Consider the following 26,580-nt stretch of genomic DNA (forward strand, 5'->3'; position numbering starts at 1 on the left):
TTTTCAAATTTACATATGTTCCAGATCATTCCAGATAGATTCAGTGCTGAGTAATCTTTAGAACTTTCCATTAATATAAATAGTAGTTTAAACACAAAGGCCTTAAGCCAACCAGTTAAGTTTAGTCCTAGTTGCCTAAGTGGATACATACCTACATTTTTCTGCGATGGCAACCAGGACACTGAAATCATCTAGCTGACGCATTTTGCTATGTCTGCGGCCAATTTATCAAGAAAAGAGCGAAAAAGTATCCCGTGGAAACAACTGCAAAGATGTGTAAGGCCTACAAGGCATATTTCGGCACGCCTGTCGGGGACAAAGACAAACCCTGGCCACCTCATTTCACCTGCGAGCACTGTAAAAAAATAAACCCTGTAAGGTAAGATGGACAATTGTTGCTCGGAATTTTATGCTATAAAAGTTTTTCAAATTTTTTAAAATTGTAAACGTTTTCAATTTGAAAATGTTTTACAATTTTCAAACTTATTGAAAAAATATACCATATATGAAAATGTTGCGAGAATCTCTTACACATTAGTCAATGGTGGAATAAATGTATTTTCTAGGATGGTACAGAGGAGAAAAGAGAGCCATGAAGTTCGCTATCCCAAGAATGTGGTGGGAACCCACAGACCACTCAGGCAACTGCTACTTCTGCATGGTGGACCGTTCCAAACGCTAGGCTGCCAAGAATGCTCCTGCTGTCACGTACCCTGACCTTCCTTCATCCCGGTGCCACACTGAGCTCCCCTTACGCACTCCTCCAGAGATAGCAGCTGTCTTTAGAAGAGAGCAGCAAGTGGTGGACCTCCGGAAGGTGCTGATGCCACCTATGCACATCAAACTGGCCTTTATGAAACAATTTTTCAGCTCTAGATAAGGAGTCGGCGGCCTTCAAGTACCTTCAAGACTTCTTCCTTAAGGTCAAAGTCGGTGTCTTCGTCCGACCACAGCTAAAGAAGATGCTGGAGTGCATTGCATTCCCAAGAAGCTCACTAGTAAGGAGAAAGCGGCTTAGAACAGCTTTGTCGCAGTGGTTTGGGACTTCCTGTGCAATCACAAGGCCGAAATCTATGTGGAGTTGGTTGAGACTCTGGTGAAAAACTATGGCACAATGGGGTGGAGGATGTCCCTCAAAGTCCATAATCTTGATGCTCATCGTCATAAATTCAAGGAGAACATGGGAACGTACTCGGAGGAGCAAGGCGAGCGCTTCCACCAGGATATACTGGACTTTGAACGCCGCTACCATAGACAGTATAACTAGAACATGATTGGATACAACATTTTGGGGATGATTGTCAAAGTGATTTACAATGTAATCATACATCTCGTAAAACTACTCAGTTCTAAATCTTTTGTGGTCATTTTTGTATTACTGTAGTATAAATACGTGCTAATTTTTATTCATGTGTTGTTTTTTTCTTCTGACTTTATGTGAACGAAAAGATACAAATTTGCCCTTTTTCTAATTGGGAATAGGTACAATTCAAAAGATCACTGTCCTGGTCACAGCAGCAAAGCCATTTTCTATACCTTTTTGGCATAAACTATTACGAAATATAATACAAACTGCACGAGTTAAATTTCGCTATCCGCGACATTATTATTAGAATGTCAGTAGCATGCAGTACGGCTTATACGAGTGAAACATTATGTTCATAATTCGAGGTTTGTGAATGTGGATTCTATCAGTTAAAAATAAACATTAATTAAAAATGTTTCATCTTTTTATGCCTTGATCCCTAACGTTTTCTAACCCTCCAAAATATAAACTTGTATTCGGAAAGACTAACCTTATTTTCTATACATATCATGAATATCTGTGATCTCTAAGTTCTATCCACAGAGTCCTTATGATTGCAATGTTCTGTAAAACACTTATTTCACAACTGTTATTAGATCATTGTTCATTCAGAATGTTGAAAGGGTGAAGCTGGGTCAAATAGGAAAACATGGAAGGGTTTATTATAAAGTCTGACTTTACCTCCCCGTTCGTTTGTAAAAAAAAAAAACAAATAACGGCAATCTTTAATGTGATAAAAAATGCACACAACATAGAACATTCATTCATTAATTTATAATTTCTAACCAGACTATGACTAGAGTGGCCATAACACTGGTCCTTATGATTGCAATGTTCTGTAAAACACTTATTTCACAACTGTTATTAGATCATTGTTCATTCAGAATGTTGAAAGGGTGAAGCTGGGTCAAATAGGAAAACATGGAAGGGTTTATTATAAAGTCTGACTTTACCTCCCCGTTCGTTTGTAAAAAAAAAACAAAAAAAACCACCGATTTCAATAACGGCAATCTTTAATGTGATAAAAAATGCACACAACATAGAACATTCATTCATTAATTTATAATTTCTAACCAGACTATGACTAGAGTGGCCATAACACTGGTATCATCTGCGTCTTTCATGATTAACGACTTTCCATACTAACACGGCGCCATATTGTGTACACTATGGGCTAGTATGTTTCCTCAGATAACATAGTGACGTAATTCATCCTATTCGGTAACTGTCGAATTATTCCGTAAATTACGATAAGGTTTAGATTTTATAGTTAATTCCCTTTGCCACATGAACGTAGAAAGTACACTGCTTGTTAAATCCACATGAAATGCAATTTGTTTTAGTTGTCATTCGTTTCCTTTGCTTGATTCAACATTGTAAATATCGGAAGGAGACAACACAGTATTTCTTTCTATGTCCGTACATTGGTCATGCACACACCCCTTCGCTGAAAATGGACATGTCAAGGAACTAAAAGTGGATCTCGAGCATGGCCGTCGTTTATTTTTGAAACTTCCGTTAAACATTAAACGTGCAGACGATGACAGTGTTTGCGACTCCCTAGACACAGTCAAGTTTGAAATTATAAATCAATGAATGAACCGAATAAAGTCTGTGTATTTCGAATCAAATTTATACTTTTTGTATTTGAAATCGGCAGGGGGTACAAGCAAATGTGGATTTATAGTCAGACTATAGTATCCTCTCAAACCATCCAATTTGTTATTACCCATCCCACGAATTTTAAAAAATAATGCATCAAGGGTATACAAAATGCACAACTTAGTTAATTAATTCATTGATTAATACGTTCTAACCTGATTGTCGTCAGCGGGTCCCAAACACTGTCAACGTTTTGGCGTCTCCATTCAAACGGGAATTTCTTTATCAACACGGTCTCCATATTTGCTTGGGCCAGTCTATGTTTACAAACAATATATGTGAAGTAATTCGCAATCTTTGAATATCTCAGTAATTCCATAAATTTTGGATTTACAGATATTTGAACACATATACAAGAGTTCGTCCTATTTATTTGTTCAAATTCTTTGAGAAATATTAAATCTAGACATTCCAAATATTTGACGCAGACGAGACAGTTGTCACTAAAATAGACTATTCTAGAAACTAGAAATGAACATCGAGCAGTCTCTTTGCATGTTTACATCGGGAGCTTCCGTCTACGTTGAAACATCAAAAACTCGACAATGTTAGGGAACCTTTGACGATAGTCAGGTTATTAATTATAAATCAATGAGTCAAATGACTTTTCGCGAGTTTTTCATATTTTGATGCTTAGCGTTTTTAAAATCAGTGGGCATTATAAACAAACGGGAGGGTATGCAAATACAGTTCTTGGGATTTTTAAGTTCAATTTTTCTAGATATAACTGGTTAAGTTTTTATGCTTATATTTGTAAATGGTGACATTTTAAAGTCTCAGGTGGCTTTATAATGACTATATCTGATTTCATAATTCACTCTTATTACATCTGACCTCTGACCCTATGTTTTCAAACCTTTTTGGCCACAAGCTAAAAACTCCAAGATAAGATATGATAATTGCCGTGAACCTTGTCACAAACATTGTTCAGTCCATCTGAGGGACCGAAATTTTTAAAATAATGTGTAAATTTTGTGATTGTATCTTTATTCTTGTCAAAGTTATATAAACTGAAAGGTTTGAGACGTTGAGCCTGAGCTGGAATCACTTGTTCAGTATTGTTCTTAAATACGGACCTGGTCCAATTTTCTCTACACATTTCAAAGTTTCTTTCTTGACTGATATGTGCGAATATCTTTCTCAATAATTACTTTTATAATATCAATGACTGTTTGAAGGACATACAGCTGGCATCGGGTGTTAGACTACGTTCATTATATATTTAACTCCTCTGATGAGAGTATTGTGTTATCTCTGATGAATTTTTAATTCTTTTCTCAAAATGGAAAATTTCTGTACTTATTTTCCAAGGATACAAATGATTGCGCTTTATAACGTTGAAAACAAAATGTGTGTTTGCAGCCTCTCCAATAAGGAATCCCCAATATGTAATGATTCTAGCTCTCTCTGAGCTTGCCTTATTCCTCGCTGAGACACCAATGCACCAGACGTTGTTCATATTCTTCTTCAAATGAAATTCATGTACTCTACTTTACCCTTTGTATTTCCATGGTGTCTCTGCTTGTCAGCAATTCAAAGATCTGCATATCTTATGGCTAGCTTCGTTAAAATTTTATTTTATTTAAATAATAATATATTATCAGTTCATAGCTTGTAAGATGATAGCTTCCTAAATTATATCTTTCTTAAATGGTGTTATAAGGAAACTAGACTTATGCTGATAGGACAATAAAAGCCTTGTATTTAGCGCTATTGTCAGAAATTATGCTTAGATTTGGAAATGTGAAAAATCTACTGAACTTTCCATTAGTCAATACGTCAGTCGAAGTCAGTAAAGTTTGACTGGTATGGAGGATAGTTCTGCAAAATATATAAAGGATATTGGAGGAAGAAAAGACATCTGCATGATTTAAATTGATACGTTTCAACACTTTGCACAGTATTTTACCTTCTCAAAGTAAGTTAAATACTCAATTGGGCGTATTCCAGATAATTAGTTGACGTGTCGACGTAATCGTCATCATCTGCACCCCTTAAAGACGATCTACAAGAAACATGCAAGACATATGTTCTTCAATTGGAAGAGTTTAGTTTTGGTTCAGAGCTTTACAGCACAGCAACACGTAAAGGTTATTAGTGTTGAAGCCATTGGATTGCCTTGCTCAGAGATATATCACTGTAGCCGATACGGGATAATCAAGTGATAAGACTCGAACCTGAACAAGAATTTGTTTTCTCAGTTACACCCTAAAATGCGTAAGATTAATGCAAGTACTTTCGATAATAAGTCTTTTTAATTTGTGTTCTTGTCATCAACTCGGTACATATATTTGATTTTATGAATATCTTTATGAGATAGCGGCTTTAGGCAAATAGCTTAGTCCTGTTTTCTGAAATTAACACTATTCATTAAACTTGGAAGGAATGTCAATAAGTCAATATTTATTTTTAGTTTCAGAAAAAAGATAAAAGGCAATCACAAAATCAGTAAGTGCATTTGATAATCCTCCTAACGAGTTGAACAGATTACCTTTATCAGTGATAAGCGTGCCTTTCAAGGTTTCAGCTGAGTGCAGACGACATTTCTGCATCCTATTGTGAGCAGTAGTAAGAAAAATTACGGGACTTAGCCGACTTTAAATGGAAAACTAAGCTAGACATAAATTCAGCTGTCTAAGTTAGACCGCATTTGTACCAGAACTTTCGAATTATGCAATGGTTTTTGGAAAAGATAGTTTGTGGTAAGTCGTACAAAATTGAATTATGCGATAGTTTACACTTTTTTTAAGGGTTTTTCTTCCTTTGGTTTTTATATATAAATGTTGTTTTCCTTTGGGACATTACACATCTTGTTGTTTTACACCGTTTGTTGAACGTCTGTAAAATATTTTTATTCGCTATGTCATCCAGTTGAAAGTTTTTGGAAATTAAAATCACATGAGCAATGTATCTATTTAAATTTGTGTCTTTTTCTTCTTCTTTTTCGATTGTTTAACTTATTATTATTATTATTATTATTATTAGTAGTAGTAGTAGTAGTAGTAGTAGTAGTAGAAGTAGTAGTAGTAGTAGTAGCAGTAGCAATAGTAGTAATAGTCGTAGTAGTCGTAGTAGTAGTAGTAGTAGTATTGATGTTGTTTTAGTAACGTTACGTTTGCCCGTTATTTTTACACTTTTTTCTTGGAAAGGTTATGAGTTAAGCATTATTTGTCATGACGATAAAACCTTTCCTGTACACTTTATTAACAAAGTTAATGATAGCAAATATCTAATGTGTTTTATTTATTTATGGTTGCATTTACTTTTTATTTATGACTATTTTATATTGAAAAGAGTAAAACTCATTCTCTGGTATATCCGGACAGTCGTCAGCCTGTGTTCTTTTGCACTTTTCTCTTATTTTCAATGGTACAAATTTCGATACCAAAAATTATTTCTTCACTTAGTCATGAAGGCTTGGTTCTGAGATTTTAGACAGACTCAGCCTAATATTTCGTTTCAGTACTAACGTTTCTTCTTACTTATGCAAACGATTAGTTCAGAATTAGAAACCAAATTCCAACAATTCTATTGCCAAGTCCGCATTTCTGCAAAAACCGAGTTAATCACTTCCATGTGTAGTAAGAAAGTAAATTTAAGCTCAAAGTGCGTGTATCATGCTTTAATTTTCAAGGCCACATAATCTGAAAAATAGAGCACGGGTTAAGATCATACCATTTTATTTCTTTCATGTTTCTTCTTCAAACATAAATACATTTCTAAAAGACTAAACGTCTTTCAAGAATGATCGCGTTGCTACATGCAGATGGTACATTACCACCAAGCAAGAATGATTTTATATATGATAATGTTGTTTATTCATCATTTCATATTATCGCGCATCCTCTGTTATGATAAAGGGACGACACATTCCGCTCAGCATGGTGTATATTTGTAAATCTCTATCATAACCTCTGTACACCCTGATTTCTGTTGAAATAAACCGGAGTGACTGTGTCCTTTGGTGACATTTAATTACTGTGTCGATAAACGGATGTCTGCTACGCACGATGTCAGCACTTTTATTCATCATTTTTATGACGATATTTACTTGGGTGCCGAAACTATAGAACTTGAGTTCACACCTCAGTAGAGTATAAGTTAAATATGCTCAGACCTGTAAGATATTATTCCTTCTCCATTGCAGTCTTGTAAAAATTACAGCCAGTCATCAGTTTTATACGATAATATTTACTCAAGTAGTTACACTATTATTATTATTATTATTATTATTGGTGTTGTTGATTATACCGCTACACAATTCTCTTGACAGCTTTTCTTTAGCACCTCCATGCATAACTTTACTCGGATATAGTTTCTTTAGCAAAAAAAAAATATTCTTGCAAGTGGCATTGCCTTCTCGTCATTTGGTTAGAACCAGTTGCTTCTGTGATGGGCACAGTAACATATATATATATATATATATATATATATATATATATATATATATATATATATATATATATAGATAGATAGATAGATAGATAGATAGATATATTGTTTCAAATTCCCCAACCACAGTAACACGCTCATTGATTTCATTTATCATTGGTAAACAACTTATATATATATATATATATATATATATATATATATATATATATATATATATATATATATATAGATATAGATATATTGTTTCAAATTCCCCAACCATTCTAATATGTAAGAGTCCAGGTGTTGTCTTTAATTTTGTTTTGTTTAATGTTTGTTTTGTACATGTAAGTTGTTTATTTTCCACAAGAAGAGCTTAAACGTTTGGAATCTGTTTAAAATTTACCCTGCTATCAATCTTCTTGTCAAGAAACGTATAAAACAAATAAAGAATAGATTTATTTGCTTATTAAAATCAATACCAAGTCAAGGAGTCAGGCTGCATTATTTGCGTTCTAAGAACAGCTTCCTTTACATTGTTTTTAGTTTTTGCTTCTTTTTTTTTACATTTAGTGTGGAACTGACAAGAAACGCTTTCCATAGTTAATTGCTGACAGGAAATATTACTCGTCCATTCCATCGTCTTTTATCGACTCTTCCCTTGATTGACAGATACCATACTCATAGCAAGCAATCAAACTACTCTTGACGATAGTAAACTTTGAACATACGCTTCTTGACTGATCGATCAATCCAACTGCGCGAAAAGAATCACCACATTTCCGGTTTATGATGCTAGGCAGTGATGTGGTCAGGGAAAATGTTTAGCGTGCAAAATCTGCGACAGAATGAAATGTAAATTACCTTAATTGTTATTAAATAAAGGAGGTAAAGACCTAGTGAATTAAGGAGGTAAAGATCTAGTGAATTAAGGAGGTGAAAATCTAGTGAATTAAGGAGGTAAAAGTCTAGTGAATTAAGAAGGTAAAGACCTAGTGAATTAAGGCGGTAAAAACCTATTGCATTAAGGAGGTAAAGACCTAGTGAATTGTTTGGCTACTTGCTCTGGTTTAACAATAGTTATTGGTTATCATCAACATTCTAGGATACAGCAAAAACAGCAATCGTAGAAGTCAGCAATATACCAATGACACGGCTACAAGTACAATATATAGCTTTTTTCAAGCTTCATCTGTTATGTCTTTGAAGAAACACATTATTTTAAAACTTGTCAATGCCAGTTCTATTAACACGAGGGACCGCTCCGGTGGCCTAAATGATTAAAGTGTATGCCTCGTATGCGGGAGATTGCGGGTTCGAACCCCGGCCGCGTCATACCAAAGAAATAATAATGGTACTAACAGCCTTAGGACTGGTCGTGCTGCTGTCCGTATAATGTGAATGGGTGGGGCATGATGCTAAATGTCTGCGGCATGATGGCCCAGTGCTATACGTCAATATAAACTGCTACACTGCAGCTTTCGTAGCGATATGACTGAAGATTATTTTTGAATCTCCGTTAAAAATGTAAACCACACAAACACACATACACACATACACACACAAACACACACACACATACACACATACACAAACACACACACACACACACAAACACACAAACACACATACACAAACACACACACATACACACATACACACACAAACACATACACACACAAACACACATACACACATACACACACAAACACACATACACACACAAACACACATACACACATACATGCACACATACACACACATACACACACACAAACACACATACACACACAAACACACACAACAGGAGGATAAAACTTGCTCTTAATAAATAAGCTCATCATTCAGTAGAAAAAATATAAAGATGATATACTTAAATGCATGATCTAAGTCGGAACACTTTGCTTTCTTTACAGGTAAAAGTTATTGGTTTTTAAGAAAAAATTTAGTTAAATCGTCTCCTCTGAAAATAAAATTCTTGAAATATTTCGACAGACACAAAACATCGTGCTCATATACATATGATCAAAAGTAATGTTCTCATTAAATAGTTTTGACTAGAATTCGTGTGCTGGAACAAATTAAAATGAGTACCGTAAAAGTTTTGTAAACTATAGAGTAAAATACAGCCATTTAATATATAGAAAGTATTTGATCTGAGATCACGACATATACATTGAGAGAGCTTTTTCTGAAAGTTCGTGTGTTTCGTGGCAAAAGTAATTTCGATCACTGACGACATAGATATTAATTTGTTCAATGGTTGTATTAATAATTAAGACAGACGCATGATACATGACTTTTCTCACCGGTGTTTTCCTATGTGTTGCATAATTTCATTTAAGTTTAAGAATTTTCCAACGAATTCCTCGCTTTGAGGGTGAGATTTATGTAAGCACTTTCGTCAACGTTGAGTCCGTCCAGCTGACGTTAGTAGTGACGTTAATATTTAATGGCGTACGCAGCAAAAATACCGTCGTAATTCAGATCATTACAAAATGTTAATGATCACATGAAAACACAATCGGCTGTGTTCTTGTTTTACCGCTCTGTATACATTTAGTAATATTGCGTTGTAATGGCTAACCCTTACCAAATTTTAAATAGCAAGCTGTTAAAAGATTCCTAACGCTTTCAATAGCAACGATTGTACATTGAATGTATATCTTGGCAAACATCAATTCCAGGTCTGTGAATCCACAATGATTATTTCAGTTTCTTTAATGAGTAAAACAGACTTTAGTTAGTTAGACATGTTTTTGCTTCGCTGTGTTTCCTACGCAGATATTATGGTTTACGAAATATGTATCAGTTTATCCTTTACAAAATCATGTTTTGTTACCGACGAAATTCACAACAAAATATATGAGATAAATAGGCTGCCAAAATATGGTAGATGGATAGACCTTTTTGTTGTAAATGATATTTGTAGATAAATCACGTGGTGAATTATCATTCTACATTCTACTGAACATTGTCAATTTCATTATACCTCGATCAAAAGCTAACGGTATCCTATGCAAGGTTCAAAACATGGAGTTATCAGTGAATTAACAGTTAGTATACTGATCTCCGTGCATATTTTGACTCTATACTCTTTCATTTCTTATGTGTTTTCGATGCAGTTTGTAGTCATATATTACATGTGGCCTCCTTTTGTGTTCCTTCAAGTCAAATTCGATACGTTAAATGAAATTTTACTCTTCAATTTACATTCTTTACCTTGATTCTTCCTGCACTCTTTGAAGAAACATATTCATTTGTGACTCTTTAAACTTGGATTTCCCTGAATCGTCATGCACAACCTGAAGAACTATATTAAATTGTTACTCCTGAAGCTTGGATTTCCCTAATCCTCCTTTACATTTTGAGGAACTAAATTAAAAGGTTACTTGTTAAGCTTGGATTTCCCTAATGCCCCTGTACATTTTAAAGAACTCAGTTAAATTGCTACTCGTTAAGCCGTTAACCTGGGATTTCCCTGAAACTTCCCTTTACTGTTTAAAAATTATATGAAATTACGACTCTTTAAGCTGCGATTTCCTTTACGGTTTGACTATTATATTAAATTACGACTCTTTAAGCTACGATTTCATGGCTGAAATTTACTGATATGTGACGCGCCAAAAGAAAAAGAGCATTCGGCGTTATATCTATTTTGCAATTGTCACACATTTAGATATGATTTTCGGTTTAAAACACGTCTTGTTTAAATCGAGAAGGAAATATGTTCTTCTCGAAACACTGAGATAAACGTGATGTCAATCGCAATTTAAGACATACAGAACATGAAGACTGCTATACTAGGATGTCCAGTTCAGGCGGCTCATCAAAATGGTTCGAACTGTGATGTTTTTGCAGTTTCTTGTCTTTTAGACTTGTTTGTTGCATTTCGATAAAATATGTAATGCTTATGACAAGAACACAAAATGCATTTATTTCACAGGAAGTCGAGCAGCGGATATGAATATCTGACTAAAAGTCATGATACTCTGAACATACACTTTATAATATTTGCATACACATTACATCTTTTATTACATTTTAAGTCTTTTATTAACACTAACTTTAAGTCTTTTATTAACCTACACTTTAAGGCATTTATTAACCTACACTTTAAGGCATTTATTAACATACACTGTAAGTCATTTATTAACATACACTTTAAATCTTTTATTAACACTAACTTTGAGACTTTTATTAACATACAATTTAAGACATTTATTAACACACATTTTAAGTCTTTCATTAACATACACTTATAAGACGTTTATCAACATACACTATAAGACTTTTATTAATACACACTTTAAGCCTTTATTAACACACATTTTAAGATTTTTATTAACATACACTTTACGTCCTTTATTTACACACACTTTAAATCTTGTATTAACATACACATTAAGACTTTTATTAACACACACTTTACGTCCTTTATTTACATACACTTTAAATCTTATATTAACATACACACTAAGATTTTTATTAACACACATTGTAAGACTTTTATTAACACATATTGTAAGACTTTTATTAACAAACAGTTTAAGTCTTATGTTAACGTACAATTTAAGCCTTTTATTAACATACATTTTAAGTCTTTTTTAACATACACTTTGAATCTTGTATTAACACATATTTTAAGACTTTACTAACATCCTCTTTAAGTCTTTTATTAACGCACATTTTAAGACTTTCATTAACACACACTTTATGTCTTTCATTAACATACACGTTGAACCCTTTCTTAACATACTATTTATGCCTCTTATTAACATACACTTTAAGACTATTATTAACACACACGTTAGGACTTTTATTTACACACATTTTAAGACTTTTATTAACACACACTTTAAGCTTTTTTTAACATACACTTTAAGACTTTTATTAACACACACTTCAAGGCTTTTATTAACACAGTTGTTAAGATTGTATTACCATTCACAATAAGTCTTTTTATTAACATACACCTTAAGTCTTTTATTAACATACACAATAAGACTTTTATTAACATAATTTGTAAGCCTTTTATTAACATAGACTTTAAATTTTGTATTAACATACACTTTAAGACTTTAATTGACACGCCTGAATATAATAAATACTGCGATATTCATTGAATACAATGAGTAATTTCAAATCCATAGAATATATTACCCTCAAGAGTACAACAAAAAGTACAGGGGTTGAATTGGATTGGATAGTCAGAAGATGTATGGCTCTGTTGTTATCTTGTGCAAACGAGTTCGTCTTTGTTACACTTTTCATTCCTTCAAGTTTTGTACCTAAGTTATATTTTAGTAAACATACCTCGATAACATTAATCATTGCGATTGTAATTCTTCTCTCTCTCTCTCTCAATTTGAACTGCTGAAATATATATATATATATATATATATATATATATATATATATATATATATATATATATATATATATATATATATAGTTATTTATTCATCTAAAATCTTTATCAAAACTTTTAGAAACGATTCTGTCTTTATCTTTCTCAATCACACACGCGCGTGCAAACACACTTGAACACAATCTGACAAACATTTATACCAACATAAATACAAATTAAAGCGTTTTGACTTTCTTTAACACGGTCATGCTTTTCCTTATACAATTGACTCTGCACCAGTTAATAACAAAATACATGCAATAACTCTCTCTGTCTCAATGTGTCTATCCTTCTGTATCGAATGTTACGTTTCTTATTCATAACGACACAGTGAGACAGCCGACCCTGGCAAGCCTGGAAGGTACTGAACCGTCAACCTCTGGTTTACGAACTTTACCAAAATGAACTACCTCGTCTTTTGTAAACTCAGATTTAGTACCATCGACATTACTATGATCACATGCGCAGCTAAGCTGGTTCTGTTATTAATTTTCTTTCAAACATAGCTGTAAAATCATCTGTGAAGGTTCGTGCTAAACGATCTTAAGTTTCAGGTCCGCAAAAGTAATCACTGTGAATAAACATAATCAAGCAAGTGTCGCACTAATTAATCATACGTTTTTATAGCTGTGCCATAAAATTAAGGAAACAATATATGCAACCTGAAGCGTTCAACTCTCTGAAACGAAAGCCGCTGCCGTATAATAAATCAGTTAGACAATTTTCTTTTGTGCAGTACTGGGCTTATGGTTGCGTTGGGACTCAAATTTAGTAGTTATGAGAAAATTCAGGCGCAGACGAATCCCCAATATCACTACCGATACGCTTGTAATTGTTTCAATACATCCGGCAAGCCTCTCAAACATATAATCTAACATATAAAGAAAGGATGATGCTAGCCGTAGCCGGAGGACGCGGTAACCATGAATGAACTTTAGACCTAAAGCATAAATTTTCCCAAACAACAGGTAGCCATGAAGGAGCCTCCAGAGACGAGAAGTATTGTGAACACTGTTGTTTGTTTCTTGTATGAGAACTCTAGCTGTCATTGAAGATTGATATTATATGTAAAAATTTAAACGTATATAGATTTAATATTCAACATTTTCGTATGAATCATTACATCTTTGTTGTTGAGCGAAACTACTTTATCAGCAGTTTAATATACTTTCCTCTACCATTTTTCTTTGTCATTTAGATCTCAAATTAACATCTCGCTTTCTTTTTCTCTTTTCTTCAAACATTACTGTTTCTTGTAAAATACATTGTAAACGACAATATGTATGTTGGAACTAAGGCTTACATACTTCGAACAAAGAACTTTTAAATTTTCGAAGTGCTATTATGCTTCATACAGATTTGCTCTTAATCCAAACCAAGAAAGAAAAGGAAATGATTGAAGATGAGCATCCAAGCATCACTTATTCAAACATCGCAAGATCTGCCTTCCTAATAAAATATTCCAGAGATTTCACATATGTGCCATTCTTCATTATAATCAACGTGTGATGTATCAAACTCTGCCAGGATTCCATCTTACTGCAGCCATATCAAACTTCCATGCTCTAGCGAAACACAGATATTGTCAAAATCTTTGATATAAATGTTGCTAATGGATATGTACGTGTAGTTAGGTAGATTTTCATTTAGGATTCTGAACGGTGAAATGAAAGATAAAGTCTTCTCGATGCTAAGTGCATCAGTGTGTCAGATTGGATTCCTATAGCCAGATTTCTTTAAGCAAAACATATTGAAAGACTTCACGTTTTTTATTGTTTCCAGTGTGTTACACTATCCACATATGATATTATTATTTCTAGTGTATTACACTATACACATCTAATACTATTATTTCCAGTGTATTTCCCTATACATATCTGATATTATTTCTAGTGTATTTCCCTATATATATATGTTATTATTATTTCCAGTGTATTACACTATACATATATGATATTAGTATGTCCAGTGTAGTACATTATACATATCTGATATTATTATTTCGAGTCACACCAGGATTACGTCCCTTGATGTTAATTTCATTCTTTCCTTCAAGCGCCTCGTTCTAAGTAAATCTAAAGAAGGACAAAATATACACAGAAGCAGTTTGTCAGTGTAGTCTAATTAAAACGAGAAAGTATGCTACAGCAAGAAATTATCTGTCATTAAGAATTTACTGAGCGTTATCATTACGTGTCCAGTCGTTTCCAGTAGGTTTGTACAGGGTACTATCGAAGTTATTGTGCAAGTAAATTTGATTGGATGATTGTGCCTGTTTACGTAGGAAAATAAATTTGTGTTGCCATATTGCAAACTTGTCCTCACTTTTTTATGTTCAAAGATTTCAGTCATGTAGCAAATAGAAAAGCCAATTTAAAACATGAAATACTAATTTGGCAATTTGGAAAGGTAACAATCAAGTGCTCGAAAGATTTTCCTTCGCAGACTTAACATTTTTTTAACGATAGGCGCTACAACACATATCAAGGCGATCGCTTCTCAGCTACTTGTTCGATATCATGTTCAATTATTAGTATGCGTTCAGAGACTGTTTAGAACGCATACAGATGATAGTTCCTGTCGAAATGACTTGTTGTTACCTCCAAGAATCTGATTCGTTATTCTTTAAATGCTTTGGGATGTTTCTGATCATATAAATGTTGATAAAGCTTTCATAGGAACAATTGTCCAAAAAGTCCAGCAATCAGCCATTGCTATCTTGGAATGGAGGTGACAAATCAAGTCTTCAACATATATTTCCAACACTATTACGTTATTCAAATACCATTCAGCATAGTGACGATGAATGTGCGTATCTCGCTTTACGGTGTGTGTGTGTGTGTGTGTGTGTGTGTAAAAGGCGCGAAACGGGGACATCAGTGTGAATACACACCAACAGACCAGGGACACACCTTGAAACAGGGACGTCCCCGTATTGTAATATCGGCTTAAATGGAATGTCAAGGCCTTATTTAATTATAAAATCTTAAAATAAGCGTATCTGAGCATGTCACCATTTTGTTGGTATCTTTTTAGATCATTATATACACAACAATAAACATTCAAACCCTCGTGTGTATCAGTCGGAAAATTGCGTCCCCGTTTACTGGGTAAAAATGCACTTTTATGCTGTTTGATTGCGCATTTTGCTTCCAAATTACTGACCCAAGATGGCATCAAGTAGAGCCAACGGGATTTAAATCATTTATACAAACAGAGACAAATATATATGATATATTTTCTATTTTAACACAGAGAGCAATATCTACATACATGTTTATTAATGGGTAGTCCAACGTTCATAACACATTTCGCCAAATTAGATCGGGAACCAAGAAAACTGAATAAAAGGTTTCATGCAGATATTATGCACGGTTTTTACGATGGACAAGAGATTCTAGCATTTCATCTGTGCTTGTATATTTTATCTCCTTTTCAACTCTGAGCCATGCACATTTGGATACGAAATACACTGGAAAATATCAACATTGATTTTAGTTCATTCAAATGTGGTTAGAAGCATAATAACGAACAGTCTACATGGTAACCAAAACATAATACCACTTCTTTCCTCCAATTAACCGCATTAGAGGTAAATCCGACAAGTTAAGATTGAGCCAATAGGAAATAAACATAACTTTTGTAAGTGCTTGTACATGGCACCAGTCACGATGCTGAAAATACAAGTTTTTATACTCAAATTTAGTGTATCTCGATGTATCATAAATATGCATGCTGGCTGAAATATGAGTAATGTGAAAGAAAACAATCAGATAAATTTTGTTTGACTCAGATGTAAATTATTAAATATTTCACATTCTGTTCTCGTTTAGTCAATACGTTTTTATTCTCTCTCTCTCTCTCTCTCTCTCTCTCTCTCTCTGTGCATCGTTGCTTCTGTCTGTCGTTCTTCCATCTTGCTAGGTTCATTTCTTTCTGGCCGTAAGTCTCTTGTTTTCCCCTTTTCCTAAGGACCCGATGATAACAGTCGTGAATTTTTCTCAAATCAATCAATGGCTACAAATACGCAACATTAAATTTACAAATGACTTCACTGAGCGAAAGGCAGAACATTAATAATGTTACATACAAGAGATCTCTTTAGCGAACGAATGAAACAAACTATAATTTTCCTCAGATTAATGCATGACCACCAATATCACCACTACACATTTTGCATCACAACTTCACAACTGCCTGCCTATCTAACAAAAACCGGGAGCTATTTTTCCTACGCTACCTTAAGTCAGTCAAATCAGGATTTAAAGCCTCATTTCACCTGTTACTCTACACCATATCTACCATCATAGTAAGAATAAAAGGTGTCTCCAGATAACGGGACAGTCCCTTCTCGATCCTTCAATTGTACGATTTACAAGTCTCTATCATGAATACTGTACATGGCGTCACACAATCGATCCACACATTTAGATTTTAATAGGGACTATTTGGCTTCAAGGTCACTTATTCGACTCTGACCTGAGCTCACTAAAACTAAACCATGCCATCATACAAAATAAACTTTTCGTTTGTTTCATATTGAAGAGATTTTATCATGCACTGTCTTATTAATGAAGGGGATTGCACTAAAGTGGCAATTTTTTGTACACCAAAGTTAAAAATGTGTTATTGTGTGAGAAATTTTAAATTCTAAACCGTAGTCTTGCCAATAAAATTTTTTAAACTAAAGATTGGCATGCAGATCTTTGATTATTTCATTTTAGAAAAAGGGAAACATTCTCTGTATTTTCACACAATTCCGACAATTCATCTTCTTCAACATTATATAAAGATTCACCATGATAATTTTAATTTAATTTATTAATATGGATGGGAACTATGTGTATCAGGTGAGATTACTGCAGTATTTAGATTGAACTGATTTCTATTTAGAATCAACATACATCCTTTTTGAATGTATAATTTCTAGTACTGTGTATATGTGCGTGTCCTTGTTCTGATGGTAAATATTTTCATACGGTGTTTCTTGGAAATCAACCACAAATCAGTTAGAAATGACATGTATGTATCAAATGAATATTAAAATAGATCTTTATCACTCATAATTTGTTAAAATGAAAATGTCCCCATTTTGATGGTAAAAGTCATATGTCCCTGTTTTGTAAGTTTTACAAGAGTGTGTGTGTGTGTGTGTGTGTGTGTGTGTGTGTGTGTTTAAAGAAATATTGGATGCCTTTATTAATTTGGGAAAATTTTTCTAAATAATAGTCAAAGTTGATACAGCAAACTGTGGCTGGTCGAATATATATATATATGAATTTACAGGAAACTTTATCACAAAATGCACTAAATAGTAGAATAAAAACGTTGACTACTGTCTAAAACGTTATTTTATGTATGCGTTTCGTGATATCTTCGCTTGTAAAAAGAATAGCGAAATAAATTCAAACGATATTGTTGCATGCAAATGTGTATTATGTGATAGCTTGGAATATTAGTTAAAAAATTTTGTGATATACAAGATATTTATCTCCATCAGACCATTTTTGACATCAGTTTTGCCATTCCTTCGTTTCCGTTTCAAGAGAATCTATTCTTACAGTATACTTGATCTTTTTTTTAAAGACTTTACACACCTTGCTGTGTACTGATCTTTTTTAAAGACTTTACACACCTTGCTGTGTACTGATCTTTTTAGAAACACTTTACACACCTTGCTGTGTACTGATCTTTTTGGAAACACTTTGCACGCCTTGCTGTGTACCTGATCTTTTTGGAAACACTTTGCACGCCTTGCTGTGTACCTGATCTTTTTGGAAACACTTTGCACGCCTTGCTGTGTACCTGATCTTTTTGGAAACACTTTGCACGCCTTGCTGTGTACCTGATCTTTTTGGAAACACTTTGCACACCTTGCTGTGTACCTGATCCTTTTGGAAACACTTTGCACACCTTGCTGTGTACCTGATCCTTTTGGAAACACTTTGCACACCTTGCTGTGTACCTGATCCTTTTGGAAACACTTTGCACACCTTGCTGTTTACTGATCTTTTTAGAAACACTTTTGCACGCCTTGCTGTGTACCTGATCCTTTTAGAAACACTTTGCACGCCTTGCTGTGTACCTGATCTTTTTGGAAACACTTTGCACGCCTTGCTGTGTACCTGATATTTTTAGAAACACTTTGCACACCTTGCTCTACAAAGTGCTGTCAATGTAGTTTTTCAAGTTTTCTTGATCAACACTTTTGTCTAAAATGCTACTATCGTGCATTTTTCTTTCTTTCATGTGCGACGGTTTTATGACAACCTTTTATTAAATCAAGTAAACCACATGAACAGCTGTACTGTTTCAACATTCAACATATAATTATCATCATCATCGTCGTCGTCGTCGCTAGTAGTAGTAGCAGAGGTAAATATCATATATAATGGTCAATACTGGTTCCATACAAATTTAAATATTTGTGTAAACGAAACATTGACTGGACCAGAGAAAGGATAGTCAGCTGGACATATTTGCTAAGCCTACAACGACACCACGTTCTAAACTGCACGAGTACACGTTTCACAGATCAATTCAGTTTTTACTACCAAGTTCAACTTAGTCATAACACTGCGTTGCTAGGTTGTGAGTGAAAACTTCTGATTACATTTTTTTACCATGTCCAAAGTATATAAATACTTGGACTCTACCAAGTTTTATGCGGTTTGTCATTAGATATGCATTACAGTGGTCAAAATACTAGATTTTGTGTTGTTGTTTTCATGTTGTTGCTATTGTTATTGATGTTGTTGTCGAAGTTGTAGCAGACGCGATAATCTCTGTTTATTCGTTGCTTGTTTCATTGCAAATTACTTAATAACGAATCTCAAAGTTACTCAGTAACGAACATTCTTTTAAATTCATATAAATATTTTCGTTTCTCGCTGATTCTAAATTGCCTTTCCGATGCATCCAACAGAGGCCAGCTTATGTATTCTTCTCTTAATATTTTAATAGCCGCTCTGGTTTAGTGGCTAGTGTGACAGATTCGAAAGGTTGCGGGTTCGAAGTCTACTATCGAATCAGCTCCATGGGTACAGTGGTGTGCCCTCGGAGAAGACACTTTGCTTTAAAATACATCGGCACTCAATAACTTTCCCATGTCGCTGTGCCGTAAAACATCAAACCAAATGAAACAAAATATTTTATGTCACAAAAATCACCCATGGCTGTAAAACAACAATCATGGGTGTCATTTGGGTCTGATAATATTTGCGAACAAAACATTTTCTGTCGTCATGGTGGTTATAGATCTTTCCAGTCCGACAATAAAAAATAACCTAAAGTAACTGTTCACATTGGCAAAACAGCTTTTATTGTGAAGATATATAATATTATTATCAAATACTGGTATAAGTTTCTGAATTTTCAAGATGAAAAGTACATAATATAGATATATATATATAACTAAATGAAGTATTATTTATACTAGTTACCATATGAGCTAAACTTTACTTCTTTAACTAGATTGGGATTCTATGAAGTTCAGAAAAAATAAGGAGTCTGTAACATGAAGATATTTCTGGATACTTTCAAACAAACATCGACTGATATTTTTATCCAAAAGTGTATGCAAATGTTTCCTAATTCTAAAAGAGTTTCCTCTTTCACGTCAATGTTTCTTCATTTTAGCCTGAAATGTAACTTGGAATGCTATATTTCAAACTTTAAAAGTGCTACAACTCGATCGCGAGTGTCATATCATACATCATGCACTGGAAATTTATGGCAAATATGCGGACAGGACAATAAAAATAAACAGAAGACTATGCCGATGTTATTATTATTATTATTATTATTATTATTTTGCGTCATGGATATTAGAAAATGAATAAATCAAATGTCTTGGCTGCCAGATGAACCTTTCTCCCAAATTTTATTCGATTGAAGATCGCTTGCGTCCATGTATGTGTATGTGTGAGACGGAGTAAAGTGTGTGTGTGTGTGTGTGCGTGAATGAACGTGTTGTTTTTTGATGATTTTTCACTCTTTCATAATGTTATGTTTGTTGCTGCTGAGTCATTCAAGAAATTCCACAGGTTTGTTTTCTCTGCTCACTTCTTTAGCTTGTTGTTACTCCGAGCGCCCAAACCTTTCAACAAAATGAATGTTCTGCAGTTCATTGTCGAAAAGATGCACACTTTTCTTTTTGTCATTCTATTTGACATATCTAAAAATGGTACATCAGAAGTTGAAACCGCTCTGACTCCTCCGCCTACTACAAGTAATATGCCCTTTTTAAATTATTAATATTTGAACTAAACTTGCAAATTACCAATTAGCTTTTAAAGATCACGTCGTTATAAAATCGATATCGATGACATGTACCTGATTACAAACTTGCAAAGTGTTCGGATCTATAACAATCATAAATTCTTTCGCATTTACTAGCTCAATTCGTGGCAAGGGTGACAGCTGCTTTTTGTAACAGTTCCGAAACTAGTCTTTTAAGTCTACGAGTCCGTCTGTCCGTCCATCTGTCTGTCGGTATATATGTCTGTCTGTCTGTCTGTCTGTATGTATGTATGTATGTATGTATGTATGTATGTATGTATGTATGTATGTATGTATGTATGTATGTGTGCGTGCGTGCGTGCGTGCGTGCGTGTGTGCGTGCATGCATGCATGAATGCATGCATGTAATGTATGTACACACGCATGTCCGCCCTCGTTGTGTCAAGAAATACACTTGGTCGCATTTTCAAAGCGAACGGTATATTAAAATAGAACAGGGTGTCAAACATGAAAAGAGTTTGGGTCAATGGCTGATACCCAACCATTTCATTTTTCTAAAAAGGCTTTAAAGATGCTCTGCCAGATTTGTTCGGGTCAAATACTTCAAGACGTTTATACATGTAACAACAATGGTTTAATAAAATTAAAAATTATCAACAGAGATTAAAGTCATTTTTCCCTCGTTTTTTACACCAGGCTAAATTTATGTAATACCTTGATATATTAAATAATAAATGGTACGGATAAATGAAGAGCAGAAATATGAGTGTTATATATCTTTAATGTATATGTATGTCTGCTTAGAAGACTGAAAGTCGACCACAAATATATTAGGTTCAGAGACGTGTTTGTCATGCTCAATTTTTTTTTCTATGAGAAAATGATATGATTAAAACATACTAAACCGATGTTTGCGCTAATCTAGAATACATTTGGCTGGAAAGAAGAAAGTGAATTCTGTTAATTAATGAGAGCTCTGTATTACTTTATCGATGTTTGAAGCCAAATTAATATTTCCTTCACAAAATTATTCCACTTTCTTACTCCAGGGGGGTTACATCGTGACAATGCCCGTTGAAGAATCATACAGGTAGATGGGTTAAATAAAAGCAAGAGCAACACTAGCAACAAAAACAACATTCTAATTAACAGGATAAATGAATCTTAAACTTAGATTAGCTTCAGACTTGGGAAATACCATGTTTTAAATATTGAAGCGTTGTTAGGCATGCGTTCAAGCGTCAATGATTAGGGCGTGTCTGGGAACATAAAACTGCGATAGCAAGTTTGATCTTCGATTTAGCTGAGTTCTTAATATAAGTTCATGATAATGCCATTTCAGAGAGTTCAACAAAGTGGGTAAATACATGTGTGTCTGCTATCGGGAACGATGTGGAATATCAATTAGCGTTTTCAGCGCCAGAGACTGACGGAATGGAAAGTTTTGGCAATTCTGATTTAGACGGAGGGATTTATTTGAATTCAAAACTAAACGAAACATTAGCACTCCACAAACGTAACAATTAAGAGCAAATAATGAGGTTAAATCGTAAATGAAATATATTAATTATGTGAGTTTTGTTTTTTAAGATGCTTTTAAATGAGCAGTTTATAATTTGTGCAACATTTTCATGTAGAATCAATATAATATATAATTTTAACTGAATAACTAAATATGGCATTTGGTAATTACGCGTTTGGTTTATTTATACCTTTGGCATAGATGTCTTTTGTTAAATCTTGACAAAGATTATTCTTTACTTCATAATATTGTCCACACTATCGCTAGGGAAAATCCGTACATCAAGCCTTAATAAAATATTCATTGAAAAAAAGTTTATACATTTCAGGATAATGAGAAGGAAGCTTAATGAAAACGTCGTAATACATAACATATTCCATTTTGTAGCCAGCTTCTTAAGCCTAACAAATAAATAATACGATTACAAACGTATTTATGAGAGTGAGAAAGCCTCGCACGAGGGCTTCAGTGTCAGTGATTAGTCCGAGAAATTCCATCCCTTTGACAATTAATCAATCAATCAAAACGCAGATAAACACCTTTATCACTCGATATGTAAAAGTCAAACAATTAATTTATATTGACACGAAGAAGGTTTTCTGACAGGCCTGCATCGTGCATTGTTTCTAGGTATACTGAAGAATCAACAAAGAGAATGCAAAGCAAAATAAGTTACATAATTTTAGAAAGGAAGGATAAACCTTACCTTAATTGGTACGCAAATAAGGACTAGCATCAAATCAGCTGATGCAAGGCTGAGCAGGAAGAGATTTGTGACATTTCTCATTCTCCGGAATCTGGCTACTGAATAGATGACTAAGGTGTTCCCAACGACTCCGAGCAAGAGGGTCAAGCCATAAAATATGGACACAGGAACAACCTCGTCTAGGGGTAAATAATTTCGGGATTCGTCGTAGTCATAAAAGTATTCAGTGGTATTTTCCATTGCAGATGCTTGATCTAATAACTTCGTCATATTGTCCAGTATTGTTGGAAATTTCCACCAAGTCCAGCAGTATCAATATTTTCCGAAGGATTTATTGTTTATGTTATTGACGAATTTTAAATTAAACTTCATTTCAAGCTTTAGTCAACGTTAAAATGATAATATATAGTAAAGTCAATAATATTTCACAGTGATTTATCCTTTTCATATATCGTTCAAAGAAAAAAATCACGGGAAAGCAAAGATGAAGTTTTGTCCGTCGCTTGCAGAGCAAGACTGTTCAGCTGCTCTCAATAGAAATGAAAAGAATACACCACAATGCGATGCCTCTGTATTACAGTATTAACAGAGAAATCCCTCCGCTGTTATTGGTCGCCTACTATTCGCAGTAAGATCCAAGACAAATTAAACTTTCGCTATCGGACCACACCGCCGCTATCGACATCGAATTTCTTTTTGTGTTGCTTGCTGAGACTATGTTACAAGGGCCGTAATATTTTATTAGGTACTTGACAAATAATGGTAAAATCGTCCTATTTACTGGTAGAATACCATAATATAAAACTGACTGTTCCGTTAAGTTCTCAAATATTTTGCAAGTAAAATATTTGATCCTACCAGTCGTACATCCATCCCCAAAATAAAACAAACATCGCTTATTTGGTTTAACGAGCAAACACAAGGTGCTGAGTTTGACGAAAAACCGTATAATAACTGGCTACATTTCCTCAAAAAATTTTCAACCGGAAATTGCAGCTCGGGCAAAAAATGTATAAAAAAGTATTAAAAAACACATACACCTGGATATGAAACGTAGAGTGCATCTATGTCTTGTAATTTAGCACTTTACTTTTTAAAAAAATATTGAAAATGTCATTGCTAAAGTTTGTGATGAAAATGTTTGTCAAAATCTTAAATGTTTTACCTTGTGCTTGAATTTTGAGATGTCAATGTTTCACCATGCGGGACCTAGTTTTTCACGTAAACAAGGTGATATGTCCCAATTAAACTTTGCAACTAAAGTGAAATAACCAGTATTCATAGACTGAACAGAATATATCTAAAAACGAATTATACTTTGAAATACAACGATGCATTGCTGTCTTAATACAATTCGACACCATGCTCATTATTACAGACTGGGCATCGTTACATTGATCGCAAAAATCTAAAAAATTATTGTTTCGAAAGAGTTGCCAAAAGACTCCAAAGAACTTCAGAGTCTCATCTTAATCCTTAATTTATTTGTTCAATGTTGAATCCGACCATTTTATTCGAAACAATTGTTTAGTTTTGTTTCAGTATTGTGCAATTTTAACGCCAGTTTTGTCTGCAAATGATCGACGACAAATAGCGTCCAATATATCTAATGGAGAAAGACCTCGTGAAGAACTATCGACCCACGGAAGCTATTAAGAAGCTCTCTCACATACCCACATTGATCGAGCCGAGATTCAAACTCACGTGGACAGTATGAGATGAGTGAGTGATATGTATACCCGAGCGCCTTAGACCATCAGTCACCAGGGACCCAAAAATATAATAATATAATAATATTAATAGTATACGTAATATACTATTAATATTATATTATATTAATATATATAATATAATATGAATATGATACATGTAATCGTAGAAAAAGAAACAAATAGTAAAACAATATTTGAAATTATGAGTTTTGTATAAATGTATCTGAGGTGAGGTTATGAAGAAATAACACTGTAATGGTGCAAACTGTTGTAGAGATAGTTTTGCATTTCATTATGTCGTGGTCAGCGTGACACGTAACCATTAAGATTGACGTATGTGCAGAGCTCACAACAAATTTCTCCCCGCAAAGGATGAGATAAACTCTGTATAGAGCCATACGTACGTTTTACTTTAAGTTCGTTCGGATAATGGTCATACAGATGGAAGAGATTAATGTTAACGTAATTTCATAGAGCTGGAAATTACTTGTGAATTCTTTTGAACCGAGAATCAATGGTATTAGCATTAGGAACTTTTGTTGACTGACATAGACAGCTAGTAATTTACATCCCACAGCGGGGTGTAATCGGTTATCTAAGAGGTCTAATTATGTCATGGCTTCAGTAGGAATGCGAGTAACCGCTAGAAAAGTAATACATTCTCGTTAATAGCCTGTTTGCATATCAGATCAAGTTGAGTACTGAGCACAGTTTAGTTATGTTGACTGCCAATAAAATAATATCTGACGTAAAAAGAGCGGAAATATTGTTTGATCAAAGAAAGGGAAATCATGTCACGTATTTTGGTTGGATATTGTGTTTAATTTGAAGGGGAACAGCCTCATGCTGCACAGTGGAAAAGAATGCAGCATGCAACATGATGGTTGATGGGGTTTATGAGAGAGAGAGAGAGAGAGAGAGAGAGAGAGAGAGAGAGAGAGAGAGAGAGAAAGAAAGAAAGAATACGGAAACGCTGACCTTACACCAATAGTGATGTCGAAAAGACCGGAAGTAACTAGGTTATGCTGAATTGCATACAATTAAAATTCGACCAGACACTCAGTTACATGACGAAATTTGTTTAATCGGCGCAACACAACGGCAAATTGAATTTCGCATATATTTTGCATCTCTGTATCTAAGAGAAATGAATCGTTCAAAAGTCATGTTTAATTTCATTTTGTTTCTGTATTTCATTAAATTGCTATATCTTACATAAGGGGGGGGGAGACTCTTGTTCTATTATATATCTCTGCTAATATCTTTATTATTCCATCCATTAATTTCATATTATATTTTGTTGTTAACCCGATCCGGGTAATAGCACCGTGGTCGATCATATCCTAGCTAATGATAAAACCAAAACATTATAAGGAGTGGGAGATCTCACATCATTCCACCTCTGATAAACCAATACATACATTCACTTTCTGTTCATTTAAATGGGCTACTTAAGGAAACGCAAATACGTCTGAGTCTCATAAATATTATCTGATATAGCCAATAATGGTTCAAGCAAGATGAAAAGTTTTGTTTTTCTCCATTTCTGTTACAGAATCCGGTTTCACCACATCCCTGCAGATTTCAAATCAAGACTCTATAGTTGGCATTAGTCTGGACTTTTATATTTGTTAAATACAACACGCA

The 26,580-nt window shown here is 34.1% G+C and overlaps 1 protein-coding gene across 1 annotated transcript in view; it reads right to left on the reverse strand.

Annotated features, from left to right (window-relative positions):
* LOC149788410 (QRFP-like peptide receptor) overlaps positions 1-23,710 on the reverse strand; it is a 145,039-nt gene extending 121,329 nt beyond the window's left edge. The window contains exon 1 of the mRNA XM_089974373.1: positions 23,222-23,710. Coding sequence (XP_089830499.1) covers positions 23,222-23,491 — 270 coding nt within the window. The 5' untranslated portion in view covers positions 23,492-23,710. The remainder of the gene's footprint in view (positions 1-23,221) is intronic.
* Between the last annotated feature and the right edge of the window lie 2,870 nt (positions 23,711-26,580).

Source organism: Sinohyriopsis cumingii, chromosome 11 (genome assembly GCF_028554795.1).
Source record: "Sinohyriopsis cumingii isolate HCF-2022 chromosome 11, ASM2855479v2, whole genome shotgun sequence".
Classification (NCBI taxonomy): domain Eukaryota; kingdom Metazoa; phylum Mollusca; class Bivalvia; order Unionida; family Unionidae; genus Sinohyriopsis; species Sinohyriopsis cumingii.